The sequence below is a fragment of the Podarcis vaucheri genome (assembly GCF_965113315.1).
Source record: "Podarcis vaucheri genome assembly, chromosome: 18".
NCBI lineage: Eukaryota > Metazoa > Chordata > Lepidosauria > Squamata > Lacertidae > Podarcis > Podarcis vaucheri.
Window position 1 is genome coordinate 3,704,787 of NC_138756.1, and position 18,054 is coordinate 3,722,840.

Sequence of the window (18,054 nt, forward strand, 5' to 3'; positions counted from 1 at the left end):
AGAGCTCTTCTTCTAAGGATCATATCCAAATTATTCCCAGTTCTTTTTAGAGGACCCTGGCCAATTATGACTATTTTTTGGGGGGGAACATCAGTTTATCCGCAGAGCTGGCGAACTCCGAAATGCCAGACGAGTGCAGGGATCGCCAATATGGCGTCTTCCCAAAATGGTTTGGCCACAACTCCCATCAAATGGCTTTAAAAGAGGATTAGACAGAGGAGGCAGAGACATCACCTTGCCAACCAAGGTCCATATAGTTAAAGCCATGGTTTTCCCAGCAGTGAGGTATGGAAGTGAGAGCTGGACCATAAAGAAGGCTGGTTGCCGAAGAACGGATGCTTTTGAATTCTGGTGCTGGAGGAGACTCTTGAGAGTCCCATGGACTGCAAGAAGATCAAACCTCTCCCATTCTGAAGGAAATCAGCCCTGAGTGCTCACTGGAAGGACAGATCCTGAAGCTGAGGCTCCAAGACTTTGGCCACCTCATGAGAAGAGAAGACTCCCTGGAAAAGACCCTGATGCTGGGAAAGTTGGAGGGCGCAAGGAGAAGGGGACGACAGAGGACGAGATGGTGGGACAGTGTTCTCGAAGCTACCAGCATGAGTTTGACCAAACTGCGGGAGGCAGTGGAAGACAGGAGTGCCTGGCATGCTCTGTTCCAGGGGGTCATGAAGAGTCGGACACGACTAAACAACAACAGACAGAGGAGGGGGAGGAGAGGCCCAAAGAAGGCTCCTGGCCATGACGGCTGTGCTCTGCAATGCTTCTGAAGACCAGTCCCTCTGCACCTCACGAGAAGAGAGTTGCTCCTGTGCTCAGATCGTGCTTGAGGGTTTCCTACAGGCCTCTGAGTGGCCACTCTGAGAAGAAGATGCTCAACTAGTTTAAAGTGGTGGTTTCCTAGAAACCTGAGGCTTTTCTGTTAGGTACCATTGGACCACAGCTTCCAAAAGAATTGTTTAATTTGTTTATGTATGCCACCGCAGCAGCAAGAATAGTCTATGCACAAATTTGGAAAGAACAGGAAGCCCAATGGAAGAAGAATGGCTTATGAAGACGACGGGATATGCTGAGATGGTTAGACGAACTGTGAGAATTAAAGAACAGAACGAAGAAAACATTTATTGAAGAACGGCAATGCTTTGTGGAATATTTGAAAAAAAATCACGGTTATGTTAAAGCGTATGCTTGATGGTTAGGTGGGAAGTCGACGGAGATGAGATATGTATTCTGACAGTTGTGTAAAAGAATTTGTAAAGTTTGAAAAGTTAATTTTAAAAATGTGTTTTTTTAAATAGATGGGCCCTGATCCAAAAGGCTCTTCTCATGTTCTTACGGAGTGCACTACTCTGGACAAAAGTTGCGCACCTTCAGCCTTGACGAAAAGCTGTGGTTCATTCAGGGCTTCTGTTCTCAAAGGTGTTCTTGTGCAATAGGCACCTCGGAAACTGGCTTATTCAGAGTATGCGCTTGTTGCATCCAGCTCAAGCACAGTCTGCACTGTCTGAGTGGCTGCAGCTTCAGACAAGAGCGTCTCTCAGCCCTAGTGGCGTTCAAGCTCCTTGCACGGAGGGCAGCAGAGGGGCTTTGCTGTGCCTCTGCGGCAGTTGCTCCTAATGGACGTCACCTGCCTATTGCCGCGTTCTCCCTCTCGTTTCATTATTAGCCTGGCGCAGGGCCTTCTTGGTAGTGGCGCCCTCCCTGTGGAACGCCCTCCCTTCAGATGCCAAGGAGATAAAAGAGCTACACAACTTTTAGAAGACGTTTGAAGGCATCTCTGTATCGGGAGGTTTCTCATGCTTGATGTTTTTAGATTGTGCTGCAAGCCGGCCAGAGTGGCTGGGGAAACCCAGCCAGATGGGCGGGGTATAATAATAATAATAATAATAATAATAATAATAATAATAATAACCATCACCAGTTATATTAATGGTTGTTCATTGCACACCTTTGCCCCCTTTTTCACCAGTGGCAAAATTGCTCTGGAGAGCAATGGTGGGTGAGAGAAGGTGGGTTGGTGATGTTACAGGTACTAGCCATGATGTGCTGAGCTCTGCCCGCTCTTCAAATGAACACAGGAAGCCGTTAGAGCACAGGTCCAACTAGCTGAATATTGTCTCTCCCACCCCTACCACTGGGTATTGAGCCTGAGACCTTCTGCCATGCCAAGTGGGTGATTTGCCACTGAGCTACGAACCTTTCCCTGATGGGAGAAGCCTATAAGGCTGAATCGTTCTTTTCCAGCACTCGCACTGGGGCAGAAAATGGCCCGTGTGGTTTAGGTTGGCAAAAGCTCTTTCCAAGGATACTTAAAAACATGGAAATCTCCAGTCTTCCTTTCCAAGTGGGTTCACTGTGTCAGCCCATGACAAAGAATAACAGGGGCTGCTGCAACTATGATGTCTAGAATAAAAGGCGAGAGGGTGTGTGTATGGGAGCCCTGAACCTTGGTGTCACAACTGAAATTTGAGACCCCAAGTGTGCCACTACTCCGTGTTTATAAGTAGTCTACCACTGATGCTGGAATGAGTTGAGGACAACAGGAAGGGAGGGCTGCTGCCTGCATTTCCCCTGAGGCCACTTTGGAAGACAGGATTCTAGAAGCCAAGCCTGATGAGGAATGGTTGAAGGAGCTGGGTTTGTTTACCCTGGAAAAGAGAAGACTGAGAGAAGACATGAGAGCCATCTTCAAATATCTTAAAGGCTGTCACATGGAAGAGGGAACAAGCTTGATTCTCCTGCTCTAGAGGGTAGGACTCGAACCCATGGCTTCAAGAAACAAAGAAAAGAGATTCTGACTAAACATCTGGAAGAACTTTCTGACAGTAAGAGCTGTTTGACAGTGGACTGGACTCCCTTGTGGACTCTCCTTATTTGAAGGTTTTTAATCAGATGTTGGATGGCCATCTGTCATGGATGCTTTGGCTGAGATTCCTGCATTGCAGGGGGTTGGTCTGGATGACCCTGCGGGGTCCCTTCCAACTCCACCATTCTGTGATTCTGTGATTCCAGAGCAAATGGTCCTTTGGTCTGATTCTGCAGGACTCGACTTTCCAAAAAGGGGAGTGCACAATATCACAGAGCAGGAAAAGTCTTGCAGTGGTTGCCAGCTGTGACAGCTGAGTGGAGCCTCTTCATCCAGAGAGGGTCTACCTTGAGATAAAAGGGGAGGTTTATCACTTTTGTGAACCTCCCCAGATCCCACTGGTTGGACGTGAAAAGACTGGTATGGGTGTGCCTTGCCCCACACCAGAAAGTCTTGTCATATGTTCTCCAGGTAGCTCAGCAGCAGACTCTTAATCTCAGGGTTGTGGGTTCGAGACTCAGGTTGGGCCGGTTTCCTGCGTTGCAGGGGGTTGGAATAGATGACCCTCGCGGCCCCTTCCAACTCTACATTTCCCCTATGATTCTATGTTCTTAAAGCTATCCTTAAAAACCAAACCCAATTTGAAATCAAGAGAACCTTTAATAGAAAAACAAAACAAAACAAAACTTCGATCATCCTCTGCGCTTTCCTAATTCTTATAAAATAGGTTGGGTTGCAATCCTCCCCCCCCCACCAAATTTCAGCCTCTCCCCACCCTCCGCGCAAAACACACACACACACACTTACGATCGATCGATTCAAGAGCTAGAAAGAAGCACAGTGTTTTAAGAGATCAAACTGGAAGTCTTCGAAACGAAAGCAGGAGGAATGTGTTTGTGTGCGCATGAGAGGAAACAGGGCGGTTAGATTACAAAAGAGGAGGAGAACCCATGTTTGGAAGACCCCAGAAACGTTTTGTGCGTCCACTGAGTCACAAAGGCAGAAGGACACCAGAGCCCCACACCCACCGATTTCTGCCCAATGACCTTTTATTGGAGACAGGAGACATGACTTCCCCCAGTTCAGATGGGCTGATTTCCAATGTAACATCGCTTCAACTGCCCATGTGCAAAGCGCTGCTGTCACCCCCTTTAGACTACATTTGGAATTGCATCAGCAAAAGCTCCCTTTGGTGTGTTGGTGCCACGGATTTTATAGGATCTTACAGGAGACAGTGAGCTTGCTTGTGGTGAGTAAGGAAAGGCCTGTAGCCTTATTATTTGATTTTACAGGTTTTTCAAACCCAGAAGCCATTCACTCTATTGTTGGGGGAAAGTGGAATGTTCTGTCTCTTTCCGACATTAGATCCCCCCCCCCTTTTCAGTGTCTATCACCTTACTTTTTTTTTAAAAAAAATTGTAAGTAATAATAAAAGAACCCTTTAAAAGCTGTTAACAAACCTGCTATTGTGCGGATGTGGGGATCAGATTAGGAATTGTGTGCCACTATTGATGTTACAGGCACTAGCCAATAGGTGCCTGGTGGGACATCTCAGTGGCGTAGTGGCAGTTGCCAGTGCCCGGGTCACACTGAGCCGCCTGCCTGCCCACGCCGTGGGGAGCCCAGCCAGCTGACACAGCCCATGGCAGGCACAGAGGAGTGCTGGGCCAGGCCACACTGCCTGCACGGGGGTGCCTCGTTTGTGCCCCCTCAAAAATTGTGCGCCTGGGGCAAAAGCACCCCTGGCACCCCCATGCTGCACCCCTGGGTTGGCTCCAACTATCTAGACCTCTTGAAGCGAATGGGCTTGCTCATTAATTTCAGTGAGTTTACTCTGAGCTGGATTAACATTAGATACAGCTCACAGTATTTATTTCTTTATAACAGGAGGTGGAGAACCTCTGGTCCAGGGAATGGATGTGGCCCTCCAAGCCTCTCCATTTGGCCCCTGGAACTCTCCCCTCATTGACCCTCGTTCTGCACCTTGCTTGAGTGTTTTTGTCTGCCCAGATGCATCCTTTAATTTTGATGATGCCCCTTGCACCTGTCTGGATGACAGGTGTAGTGTGCGTAGAAACCAGCAAATTGCATAAAAGTAAACTTTGCATCAATTGCTCTATCCACTCACCCCTCCCCTGGCCTCACCCAACAGTGGCATGTGGCCCCCGGAAGCCCTACCAGCAGCAAATGGGGCCCTCGGGATGAGGTCTCTGCTCCTGCCTTAAAACAGGTCTTATTCTTTCTTCCAGGAAACAGATCGGGATTTGGAAGGAGAGCAAAAAAAAAAGCACACATGTGCCACTGGTCCCAGCTGCCTCAGAACCCCCTTGCACTTATGTATGGCTCCAAAACATGTTAAATCCATATATAGTTTTATGAGAAATGGGCATTTGCCTGCATTTCTCTCCAGTTTGGGAAGAGAAAAGGCGATCGAGCGAGTGGAGTGGGAGACTGTCGCCTAAGAGGTCCCCATTTGGAAGCACAGGACGATAGAACCGTACTGTTGGAAGGGAATCAAAGGCCCATCTAGTCTCACCCCTTGCCAAGCTGAATGTTGAGACCGTGGAACAAGATGGCTCCCGTGGAGGGCATGGCTAAGGACTAAACGGCTGACGTTGGAAGGGAGAGAAGTGATTCTTTTTTTAAAAAAGGGATTCTTGTGAATTTGAGCAATTTCTACATGGGATTCCCCTCCCACCCAGTGCTATTTTTCAAGAAAAAGAGATGCCAGCACTCACCAGGAATGCCTCCCTTGTTCTCTTAGAATGGCAATGGCGTCCGCCTGAGAGGTGCCGGAACTGAGTTCCAGCGAATTCCGGCTGAGGAAGAAAAAGCCCTGCTCCCACCCTCTCCTCATACATACAAACAAAAGAAACACCCCCAGCTTTGCATAATGTTACATTGGAACCGGGTTCGGAATCCGTTTTCTGCGCCCGACAAGTCTTCCGCGGCACGGGCCCATCTCAGCGGACTTGGGGAGGTCTGTGTACAGGGCTTTCCAGAAAAAAAGCTCAGAGGGGAATCGGCCACACAATGGCCATATATGAGTCCATGGGTGCCCCCGGTGCGCGAGCCCCACCCCCCCGAATCACCCGCTGTCCGAGGATGTGTGAGGGGCAGTGGAGGGAGACTTCCGCCGGCGGGTGGGAGTCCAGCAGGAGCGTTCGGAGCTGTTGGAGGTGCCGCAGGTGCGGGGCAGTGCCCGCTGCTGCTGGCGTATGGCTTGGCTGACGAGGCTGGGGAGCGCATGCAAAGTCAGGCCCAGCATGTCGATCTTCCCCTCCAGGGCGCTGATGCGCTTCTCGAGGTCCTCGTTGCGCTCCTGCAGCTCCGACACCATGTCGTACATGACGTTCTGCGTCTGGCGAGAAGGGAGAGGAAAGGGGGAAAGGGTTGGTGGTCGCTCCTCCTCCTTACCAGCACCCCGGTCCTGCTTGTTTATAGTAATAATTTATTATTATTTATACCCTACCCATCTGACTGGGTTGCTCTAGCCACTTATTTCTCTGACATCCTGGGCTGCATCAATAGGAGTATAGCATCTAGATCAAGGGAAGTAATAGTGCCACTGTATTCTGCTCTGGTCAGACCTCACCTGGAGTACTGTGTCCAGTTCTGGGCACCACAGTTCAAGAAGGACACTGACAAACACTGAGTGTCCAGAGGAGGGCAACCAAAATGGTCAAAGGCCTGGAAACGATGCCTTATGAGGAACGGCTAAGGGAGCTGGGCATGTTTAGCCTGGAGAAGAGGAGGTTAAGGGGTGATATGATAGCCATGTTCAAATATATAAAAGGAGGTCACCTAGAGGAGGGAGAAAGGTTGTTTTCTGCTGCTCCAGAGAAGCGGACACGGAGCAATGGATCTAAACTACAAGAAAGAAGATTCCACCTAAACATTAGGAAGAACTTCCTGACAGTAAGAGCTGTTTGACAGTGGAATTTGCTGCCAAGGAGTGTGGTGGAGTCTCCTACTTTGGAGGTCTTTAAGCAGAGGCTTGACAACCATATGTCAGGAGTGCTCTGATGGTGTTTCCTGCTTGGCAGGGGGTTGGACTCGATGGCCCTTGTGGTCTCATCCAACTCTAGGATTCTATGATTCTATGATCCTGGGAGACCAGGGGGGAGGGGAGCTGGTCTCAGCAGGAGGGGGAGACCACCAGGATTCTTCATCCACCTGAATCATCTCTGCCTCCTGGCTTCCCTCCTCTCCAGCCTCCGCTTCTTCTTCTGATTCTGGCCCTCTTTCTGCCACACTCTCCCCGCTCACTAAGCCCTGTTACCTCTTCTGCCCCCTGGCTATGAGCCTTCTTATCCCGAGGGTTTCCTAGGGTGTTCCAAAGCTGGCGCCTCTCATCCAGCCCGTCCCCTTCCTTCCTTCCTTCCTTCCTTCCTTCCTTCCTTCCTTCCTTCGTACCTCTGTCCTTCCTCTGCCCACTTTGGGAACCACTGATCCAGCTCAATATTTCCACTGACAGGTAACAGCTCTCCAGGGTTTCAAGCAGGGGGATATTCCCAGACCCTTCCAATATCAGGGATTAAACCTGGGACCTTTCCCCTGTAGAACAGATGCTGCAACTTCCCCTTATAAATAAAGCAAGAGCCTAGTCTTCATGGTTCTGAATAAAGGGCTGGCTCCCTTTGATAAGATACGGACATGGGTGGCGCTGTGGGTTAAACCACACAGCCTAGGACTTGCAGATCAGAATGTTGGCGGTTCAAATCCCCACGATGGGCTGAGCTCCCATTGCTCAGTCCCTGCTCCTGCCAACCTAGCAGTTCGAAAGCACGTCAAGTGCAAGTAGATAAATAAGTACCACTCCGGTGGGAAGGTAAACGGCGTTTCCGTGCGCTGCTCTGGTTTGCCAGAAGTGGCTTAGTCATGATGGTCACATGACCCGGAAGCTGTACGCTGGCTCCCTCGGCCAGTAAAGCGAGATGAGCGACACAACCCCAGAGTCGGCCACGACTGGACCTAATGGTCAGGGGTCCCTTCACCTTTACCTTTAACCTATGTTTTCCCTTTTATAAGAATTGCATTGAGCAGGGGTCAGCAACCTAAGGCCCATGGGCCACAAGCAGCCCATGGGGGTCATTTAACTGGCCCCCGAGTCGCCCCCAAATCTAGCCGCCAGCTTGGCGAGTCCCTGCGCGCTGCACTAAACTGGTGCAGCGTGACACAGGGACTCGCTTCTGCAGAGCTGGAACTCGCGTCTGTGCATGTGCAGATGCCAAAAATCATGTCTGCGCAGAGGCAGATGCTGGAAATCATGGAGTAAACCTTGCCAACCGCTGGCATTGAGCCTCTACCCCAACCCAAGGTGATTACTTCAAGCAGAGACCCGAACATTGCTTGATGTTTCCCTCACCCAGGCGTGGCTCACCTTTGACAAATCCACGAGGGTGTTTGCCTGGTCGTTGAGCTTCCTCTGTTCCATTTTCACGCTCCTCAACCTGGAAAGCAAAAATGATAGCGGGAATTAAAGATGTGGGGAGGCGGGAAGGAGGTTGGGGTTGCACGAAGCAGCGGTCTGCAGGTGGAACAGACAGGAGATGAGAGAAAGAGATCCCACCATCACCGTAGACAGACATGCACACAATTCCAGATCCCGCCTTGCTGGATCCAAACACACGCACACCCAGGCATGCACGGAGCCAATGACACGAGGCCATTGGCTTGGGTGGAGACAGCTTAGAGAAGATCCCTCTCTCAGCATGGAGTGACCCTCCACCTCTAGGTTTTGGGGGGACTGGAGAAGACCTTCCTGTCTCAGCTGAGCCTCGGAGGTCAGCAACTCAGCTTTTGAGGAACCCTGTTGGGTTTTCACCCCACTAGAAAATTTTGAGGCCCCTTACCACTTTTAGGGATTTGGTGCTGCTTTTAAATATTAGTCTGATTCACCCTGAGAGCTGTCTTCTTGGCTCGCATATTGGTTTTGGGGCACGGATCAGGTCATATTTGCATGAAAATGCAAACTGGATGGATGTCTCTTCTAAAGCATCTGGAAGGCATCAGGGCAGGGAAGGTGTGGCAACCAGATCTCCTCCCCGCTTGTCTCCCAGAACCAGTAGAGGCATGAAAAGGGTGAAGAGTCGGCTGATGACAGGAGCAGTCTCTGATTGCTTGGAGGGAAAGCCCTGGAGAGGAGGGGGTGGGGACTTTCAGTTTCAGCAACTGAATTTTATGGAGGAAGACCACCGGAAATGAGATGCTCTCCTCATCAGGCCTGGAACTCAGCCATGTCTGTGGAGATGGTGTTTTTGCTAATAAAGAGTTGACTCCACCTTTGAACTGTGTGGTCACTGATCGGCACACTCCTGTGGCAGTCCGAAGGATGGATTCAATGGACCTTTCCCAGCCTGGCTTATCAGGAAGTTGGGAAAGCAAGGGTGGGGCGGGAGAGAGAATCATCTCACATTCCCTGAGTTACTTGAAGATGCTCACGCTACTGTTTACAGCCCTTAAATGACTCGGGTCCCAAATATCTGAGACACTGAGGACTCTCATGTGTTAAGAACATAAGAAGAGACCAACCAGATGCCCATTATGGGAGACTCTCAACCAGGACTCGAACACAGAACCAACTCACCCTTCCTGTGGGTTTCTAGCATTACAGTCTAGACAGTGCATAGCCATTGCTGCTAGTGGAAAACACAGCACAGGTGGCCCTCTTGCCTGCAGAAGTCTTTTTTGGGGGCAGGGTGGCAGTTTGGGGAGAAAGATTGCCTTCTCTGTGGCAGCCCCTGCACTGTGTATCTCCCTCCCCACAGAGATCTACAAGGCACCTTCATTGCGCAGCTTTTGTCACATGCGGAAAATGTGCTGCATTATCCTGACACCCCAGTTGCGGTTTTGATTCCGTTTTTTTAATGTTGAGTTTACATGGTTGTGGCCTGTGGAAGAGAGCGCTATAATTAATACTAATAGCAATAGCTAAAGGTGAAGGACCCCTGGGGGGTTAAGTCCATTCAAATTCGACTATGGGGTTTGATGCTTATCTTCGCTTTCAGGCCGAGGGAAGCGGTGTCTGACCACAGACGGCTTTTCCAGGTCATGTGGCAAGCAGGATTAAACCGCTTCTGGCACAACGGGACACCGTGACAAGTGCCAGGGCGCATGGAAATGCCATTTACCTTCAGAATAATAATAATAATTCAGATGGGATCTGCCAGGCTGATGGGCAGAGCAATGATGACATTGGAGGGAGCAGTTTAATAATAATAACAATCATAATAATTTTATTATTTCTACCCTGCCGGGTTCCCCCAGCCGCTCTGTGCTGCTTACAGCACTTATGGAAACATAGTAAAACGTGAAACATTAAAAACTTCCCGATACAGGCAGGAGGGTCCATGTGGGTGCTGTGAGATGGAGACATAATGACGCTCCCACTTATGGATGGGTCCAGAAAGCCCTCGCGTTGCTTGGACTCTAAATCAGAGCAACGTCGCGAGACACAGGCAAGATGGAAACAGCTTGTGCTGAGAGATGGGAGGGAAGAGGAACACGGCATTTGCAAGTCGGCAGTGGACTGGCATGCTACGAACCCCCAAATTTCTGACTCTCACTCTCTCTCTCTCTTTTTTTTTTCTCTCTCTCTCTCTCGCTGTCCACATTTCGAAACGGAGAGAAATTTGGGTTAGCCGAGGGCTGGCAGGGGTGAAGCGCGGTTGGGATGTGCACCTTTGCGTGCGTAACTTGGGCATGCGTGTGTGTCTGAATGGGGTCGGCGTTGTGGCCTCCCGGAGGGGTGGAGACAAAGACGGGCAAACCATGCAGTCAAACAAAAGTTCTGGCGGAACAGTAACTTACTTCTGGGCTCTGCAAGGGCGGGGCGGGGTGGAGGAGGGGGGAGGGAACAGAGACAAAACAACAGCACAGGTTTAAATAAACATGAGAGATAGGAAGGGGGGGTCACACGGCCAGACAGACACCGCCTTCGCTGCTCCCCAGAACCCATAGATCCCCACCCCGGAGTGGTCAAATTGTGGGTCGAAGGTATGAGGATAGCCGAAAACCCAGCACACACTAACGGGGGGGGGGGGGCACTGCCAGCGACTCCCTCTTATGTGCTGGAACATAGGAATTCATCTTATACAGAGCCAGACCCGCTTCCCCACTCCATCTAGTTCAATACTGCCTGCACTGACTGGCAGCCAGAGATTTCCATCTCTTCCATGGCGATGCCAAGTGTCCCTATTTTCTTTTTCTTTTTTTAAAATGCTTTTTATTAAGTTTTCATTTCAAATACACCAACACCAACAAAATACACAAATATTTCAAATCTTTTTACATCTGCCTTACTTTACGCTCCATAGATCAGTTGACTTCCCTTCCGCAGGTTTTCTTATTCCAATCACTAATCCACAGTTCCTTAATAATAACTAAACCATGACATAAGATTTATTTCAGTCCTGCTAACGTCTTCAAATTTCTACAGTTCTCACTTATATAGACCATAAATTTACTCCATTCTTTTTGGTACTTTGTTTCCTCCTGACTACGAATCCTATGGGTCGGTTTTGCTAATTTCGCCTATTTGACCAACTTTGTCTGCCACTCCTTCACAGTTGGTATCTCCTGTGTTTTCCATTTCTGAGCTATCAAAACTCTGGCAGCTGTCGTAGCACACATATATAATCTTTGGTCCATCCTCTTAATATCCTCTCCTATCAAACCTAACAATAGTTCTTCAGGCATTTTGGGAATGTATATTTAAGCATCCAAGTGTCCCTATTTTCCAGGGACAGTCCTGGGTTTACAGAAGCCGTCCCAGTTTCTGATCTGATCCTGGAATGTCCTGCTTTTCCTTAGGACGTCCTTGTTTGCATCGGGGAAACGTTGGAAGGCATGTGATCGAACTTGCATCCTAATGTATGGAAGATTGCTGAGCTGGCGGACCAAGTAAGATTCTGGTCCTTTGTTCACAAGGGAAGTTGCCTTCCACTGAGCTAAACCACCAATCTGTCTAGGTCAGTATTGTGGGATGTAAACACAGGAGCAGTCAATGACAACATTCCTAGAGTGTACATGTTAGAACATGGGGAGGGATGTCTGTCCAGCAAGCAGGTAAACTTCCTGGGGACGGACTTCCTCCGCATGTGACCAGAGGTGGGTGTGGCCTCACCTGTGCAGGTAATGACAAAAGCACAGGGCAGGCAGCCATCTCTCTCTCTCTGCCATTTTCCTTCGATGAGGAAACATCTAAGGATGCCCTCTTGGCTCCCAGCCAAGAGAGGAGATAAGGTCTATCTTGCTACAAGATAGATTCTAAATGTATGTAACTTTTAAGCCTGTCTGCCTTCTGGGATCATATTGTGAACGGGACGTGAGTAAACTCTTTTATACTTTTATAAAGACTGTGTTATGTCTTGTATTTTAAGAGGGAACAAAGGGGAAATTACCAGAGTAATTATTATAGAGGTTCTAGCAAACCTGTGCACACGTTACCATTGCGAACTTAAAGGGGAATGTCTATAAACTCTGCTGATATTTTGGGAACTTGTTAGCACAAGTTGAATAAGGATATAATTAGTCAATATATCCTCTCCTGCACCCCAGAACATTCCCACAAGTATCACCAGCACTGGCTGGCCGAGCTGGGAAAAGCGTCGGACTCTTAAGAGTGCCACCGATTCCGGTTCTGTCAGTTTGGTTACACCTGTCTCTCTCTCTCCCTCAGCCACCCACCCTTGCCCCAACATTACTTGTTATGTACAGAAGTTCTCACCCTGGGCCAGCAGGGGGATACTGTAGATAGTTATGCAAATAAGGGATTGAAAGTGACGTTCTGTGATTGGATAGTATTAGAAAGTTGTTACAGTAACGTTGTACTGGAGCTCTATATAAGCAGGCTGACTGAACCCTTTAGTTCAGTTCTGTCCTGGCCTGTGAATAAACAAGAGCTGTTTGAAGAATCGCTGTGTCGTCTGATATGTTCACCCACAACTTAACATTACTGATAACACACTGCATGCAAATGAAAGCCAGGGACCCACAATTTTGTCGCCTCAAGGTTATTTTGACGGCACACAGCTCTGCAAGTTCACACACTCTGGTTCGCTGACAAACCATCTCATCGTAGATCGCCTTCGACGCAAGGGGAAGCGAGGGAACCTCGACGTGGAATTGTGCGTGCCGCCACACCAACACATCTCCCTCTCCTCCCCATGTTGCATCGATGCACACAAGCAGATGGTTAACACGGATGTGGGAGGGGGATTTGAAAAACACAAATGGTTTGAAACACATGAAAGTCTGTGTGGCGAAGGCGGCAGCTGTCCTTGACCTAATATCCGGCAAAGGTGCTGTCTGGGATCTTGGAAGGTAACCAGAAACTGCACTTCTAGACTTGGGTTGTGTTAGGAAATCTAGATATGGGGCATGTTGTTTTTTATCAGACTCGCTGACCATGATGCAGAGGAAACTTGCAATTTCTTGCATGTATCTATATCCCTGTCTAATGGCACTCAACCACCAGCAATATTGCCTTACCCCAGATATAGCTACCATATTTTTCGCTCCATAAGACACACTTTCTCCCTCCTAAAAAGTAAGGGGAAATGTGTGTGCGTCTTATGGAGCGAATGCAAGGGGGAGGCAGGCAGGAAAAGTCCCCAAGAGCCGCACACAAGCTCCACGTGGCTCTTGCGGCCAGTCAGTCCCTTCTCCCTCCTCATAGAAAAGCCCGCAGGAGCCGCGTGCTCTTTAAAGCAGCTCTGGGGTAGCCCGCGAAGCCTTCCTGCTGCCCTGCAGAGGCTTTGCGGGGTACCCCAGAAGCCAGAACAACTAGAGAGAGCGCTTCCCCCACCTCGCGCAAAAGCCCCCAAGAGCTGTGCTCCCTTTAAAGAACGTGCGGCTATTGCGGGAGCTGGGGGAAGTGACAGAGCGAGGCTTTCTCACTTCCCCCACCCCGCGCAAAAGCCCGCAAGAACTGCGCTCCCTTTAAAGAGCTGAGTGGAGTGGGTGTGGGCTTTTCCTCGGGGAAAAGCCCCCGAGAGTCACACACACACTCCACGCAGCTCGTGAAAGGGAGCGCTGAGCAGAGCCTGGGATGCATCCCAGGCTCTGCTTAGTGCTCCCTTTAAATAATTTCCCCCCTTAAATTCCCCCTCTAAAAACTAGGTGCGCATTATGGTCAGGTGCGCCTTATGGAGCGAAAAATGTGGTACTTTCCCAAACCAAGTCTCCTATGTATATTTTGCTCTGAGTGGCTATGTTTGGTCAGAATCGAGTATATACTTCCAAAGTTAGCACTAAACACCAGACCCTCCAAGTCCCCCTATTTTCCAGGGACAGTCCCAGATTTACAGAATCTGTCCCGGTTTCTGATTTGATCCCGGAATGCCCCGCTTTCCCTTAGGACATCCCTATTTTCACGGGAGAAATGTTGGAGCATGTGAAATTAAATGAGCCACCATATTCACTAGAGGGCCGTGAAAATTTGCGTCCCGGACTTTTTAGACTCGTCTTCCCATGTACTATCTGAAACCAAAGGGACACATTGCTTACCAGATGTGATTTTATTTTTTTTAACTCTCCCACCCCACTATTAGTGGTTCGTGCAAACCGCTGTTCTGCTTTTTGTATGGTAGAGGTAGGAAGCCCTGGGGGTGCATTTGTGGAAGCAAGTGGGTGAGGTCCCCCCCAAAAAAAGTTTGGGAACCGTTGCTCTACATTGTTATACAGTGGTGCCCCGCAAGACGAATGCCTTGCAAGACGGAAAACTCGCTAGACGAAAGAGTTTTCCGTTTTGGAGGTGCTTCGCAAAACGAATTTCCTATGGGCTTGCTTCGCAAGATGACAATGTCTTGCCAGTTCCTGCTGGTTTTTTTCCCTTTCCCCCCCTTTTTCTAAGCCGCTAAGCCACTTATCAGCTGATCCGATCAGCAGATAAGTCGCTAAAAGCCTCTAAAAGCCTCTAATAGCGCTAATCCGCTAATCCTTCAATGGGCTTGCTTCGCAAGACGAAAACAACTGCTAGACGAAGAGAATCACAGAATGGATTCTTTTCGTCTTGCGAGGCACCACTGTATTTGGATGTGAAACACAGAGCAGTCAAATACAACATTCCTAGAGTGAACATAAAAGGGGTTGTATGGACCAGCCAGTTAGAACCTCCTGTTTCCTCCTGGGCTGGGACAGACTTCCTTGCATGTGACCAGAGGTGGGCGTAACCTCACCGGTGCAGGTAACAAAACAGCACAGGGGAGGCAGCCATCTCTCTCTCTGACTCCATTCCTTGAAGAAGCAACATCTTTTTAGCCTGAGATGCTCTCTTGGCATCTTGGCTTGCAGCCAAGAGAGGACAAAGGAAGTATCTCCTTATGGGATAGATTCCAAGTGTATATATTTGGTAACTTAAGTCTGCCTTCTGGGATCCATCTGTGAACAGAATGTGTGTGAGTAAACTCTTTTATACTTTTATACAAGACTGTGTTGTGCCTAATGTTTTATGAAGGAATAAAGGGGAATTACGAGGAAACTTATTTTAGAGGCTTATACAAGCCTGGCAAAGATGTTATCCGCTGTACAAATTTAAAAAGGGAAATGTTACTCTGCTAAATTATAGAACTTGTTAACATAAGTTGGGAAGGATATAATTAAACAATATATCCTCTCCTGCAGGAGGCAGTGGAAGACAGAAGTGCCTGGCGTGCTCTGGTCCATGGGGTCACAAAGAGTCGGACACGACTAAACGACTGAACAAAAACAATCCTCTCCTGCCTCCCTCAACATTCCCACAGAATGAACCTAACCTTTCCCATGACAGTTATAGTTTTTTGAGTCTTCTCCAAGGGAGCGATGGCAATACCTAGATGTAGACAAGGCCAGTAACGATGGCAATACCTAGATGGCAATACCTAACAATGGCAATACCTAGATGTGGACAAGGCCTGGAAATGATGCCTTATGAGGAACGGCTAAGGGAGCTGGGCATGTTTAGCCTGGAGAAGAGGAGGTTAAGGGGTGATATGATAGCCATGTTCAAATATATAAAAGGAGGTCACATAGAGGAGGGAGAAAGGTTGTTTTCTGCTGCTCCAGAGAAGCGGAAACGGAGCAATGGATCCAAACTACAAGAAAGAAGATTCCACCTAAACATTAGGAAGAACTTCCTGACAGTAAGAGCTGTTCGACAGTGGAATTTGCTGCCAAGGAGTGTGGTGGAGTCTCCTACTTTGGAGGTCTTTAAGCAGAGGCTTGACAACCATATGTCAGGAGTGCTCTGATGGTGTTTCCTGCTTGGCAGGGGGTTGGACTCGATGGCCCTTGTGGTCTCTTCCAACTCTAGGATTCTATGATTCTATGATTCAGTATGTGGCTCCAAATCAAAGTGGCGCAGACTGTGGGATGTAACATCACAGAAAGAAGTCAAATACAACAGTTCCTGTTTGCCCAGAGTGGACACACAGGGGGATGTTGCTCCAGCCAGGAGGACTTCCTGGAGCATCCTCCCCCTGCGTGTGACCAGGTAGATGGGCGTGACCCTAGGAGACCCCATAAAAGGGCTTGTCACACAGCCATCTTCCTTCTCTTCTTCTCTTGCTTCTCTTGATGCTGTCCTCTTGAAGTCTTTTTGTTTTCTCAGCCAGCAGCACAGGGGCTCAGCCCCCATATGGGATAAACTCACACTCTCTTCTGCAGCTAAAAGCTAAAGCCTGCCTTCAGGTTCATACTGTGAACTGAATGTAAGTAAACTTCTTATCATTACTTTTGAAAGAAGACTGTTGTGGTCCTTATTGTTTTAAGAGGGAATAAAGGGGAATTTACCAGGATCAAACCCATCTGGACAAGCCAGATAAAACTGCTTAAGTAAAGAGATCCAAACGAATCTATCAACTAGCTTCTTGCAGTATACTGGGGAAAATGGACTCTGCTACTGACTCACTAGCGTGGGTGATGAAGGATAATATTTAATCAATATATCCTCTCCAACTATCCACAACACTCTGATATGTGGGATGTGAAACACAAGAGCAGTCAAGTACAACATTTCTAGAGTGAACATTTTACACATGGGGAGGAATGTTTGTCCAGCCAGCAGGACAACTTCCTGTTTCCTTCAGGGCTGGGACAGACTTCCTCTGCATGTGACTAGAGGTGGGCGTGGCCTCACCTGTGCAGGTAACAACAAAAGCACAGGATAGGGCAGCCATCTCTCTCTCTTTGACTACATGCATCGAAGAAGCAACATCTGCTTAGCCAAAGATGCTCTCTTGGCCAAGAGAGGAAAAAAGGACTGTCTCTTTATGGGATAGTTTCCAGGTGTATGTTACTTTTCTAAGCTAAGTCTGCCTTCTGGGATCCGCTTGTGAACAGAATGTGAGTAAATTCTTTTTATACTTTTATAGACGACTGTGCCGTGTCTTATCTTTTATGAGGGAATAAGGGGAAAATACCAGAACAGTTATTATAGAGGCTTTAGGGAGCCTGACCAAATGCATCCGCTGTGAGTTTAAAAAGAGGAATGTTACTCTGCTAAATTGTGAACTTGTTTACACAAGTTGGAAAGGCTATAATCAAACAATATACCCTCTCCTGCATCCCTGAACATTCCCACACGATACGGGTAGGTTTCGTATAACAACCTAATGCCACCCCCAGCTAGCGGCAGATTTTTGCAACGATTGAACGGTGCATCGTATTTAGTACGGCGGATTCTCCTCCTTTCAGGCAGGGACCCCCAAGTCAGGGAGAGACCTGGACAACAGAAGAGGGGGATGGAGGGTGGGTGGGTGGGAGCAGGAAGCAGCAGGCACGGGGGGGGGGGGTTGAAGCAGGTAAACATGTTTGACTTACTGATGGATGGCTTGGAGGAACTTACGCTGGTGTTTCCGTACTTTGGCATGGTCAATCTTCCTCACCAGCTTGGTGTGCTTATAGATCAGCCACGTTTCCCTGAGTACGTTGGCGGCAGAATTCTTCACCTGGGGGGTTGGGGAGGGGAAGGGGGAAAGGGGGAAAGAAAAGGAGATGGGCATCAGACAGGCAGGAGAAGTCTGAGGAGGTAAGCGACGCTCTTCCAAAAAAATAGGCTCTCTGGAGTTCGTGACGGCACAGTCTCTTACCAATCCTACCTTGCTCCCATTGCGATCGCTCTTGATTATCACCAACCAATCCAAGTTTGACCCCATGGACGATTGTTTGTGAAGATGCTATGTTGCACCCATGTCTTAAGAAAGCTAACTACACTGGTACCTTGGGTTAAGTACTTAATTCGTTCCGGAGGTCCGTTCTTAACCTGA

The 18,054-nt window shown here is 48.7% G+C and overlaps 1 protein-coding gene and 1 long non-coding RNA gene across 3 annotated transcripts in view; one reads left to right on the plus strand and one right to left on the minus strand.

Moving 5' to 3' along the window:
• Positions 1 to 4,207, plus strand: part of LOC309523110 — a 28,105-nt gene extending 23,898 nt beyond the window's left edge. Inside the window, exon 2 of the long non-coding RNA XR_014215259.1 lies at positions 705 to 4,207. This is a non-coding gene — a long non-coding RNA (uncharacterized lncRNA). The remainder of the gene's footprint in view (positions 1 to 704) is intronic.
• Positions 3,742 to 18,054, minus strand: part of KCNN1 (potassium calcium-activated channel subfamily N member 1) — an 89,478-nt gene continuing 75,165 nt past the window's right edge. For both annotated transcript variants that reach the window (XM_082206467.1, XM_082206468.1), the window contains exons 7-9: positions 17,609 to 17,736; positions 8,190 to 8,259; positions 3,742 to 6,167 (exon numbers count right to left, since the gene is read on the minus strand). In XM_082206467.1, coding sequence (XP_082062593.1) covers positions 5,895 to 6,167; positions 8,190 to 8,259; positions 17,609 to 17,736 — 471 coding nt within the window. In that variant the 3' untranslated portion in view covers positions 3,742 to 5,894. The remainder of the gene's footprint in view (positions 6,168 to 8,189; positions 8,260 to 17,608; positions 17,737 to 18,054) is intronic.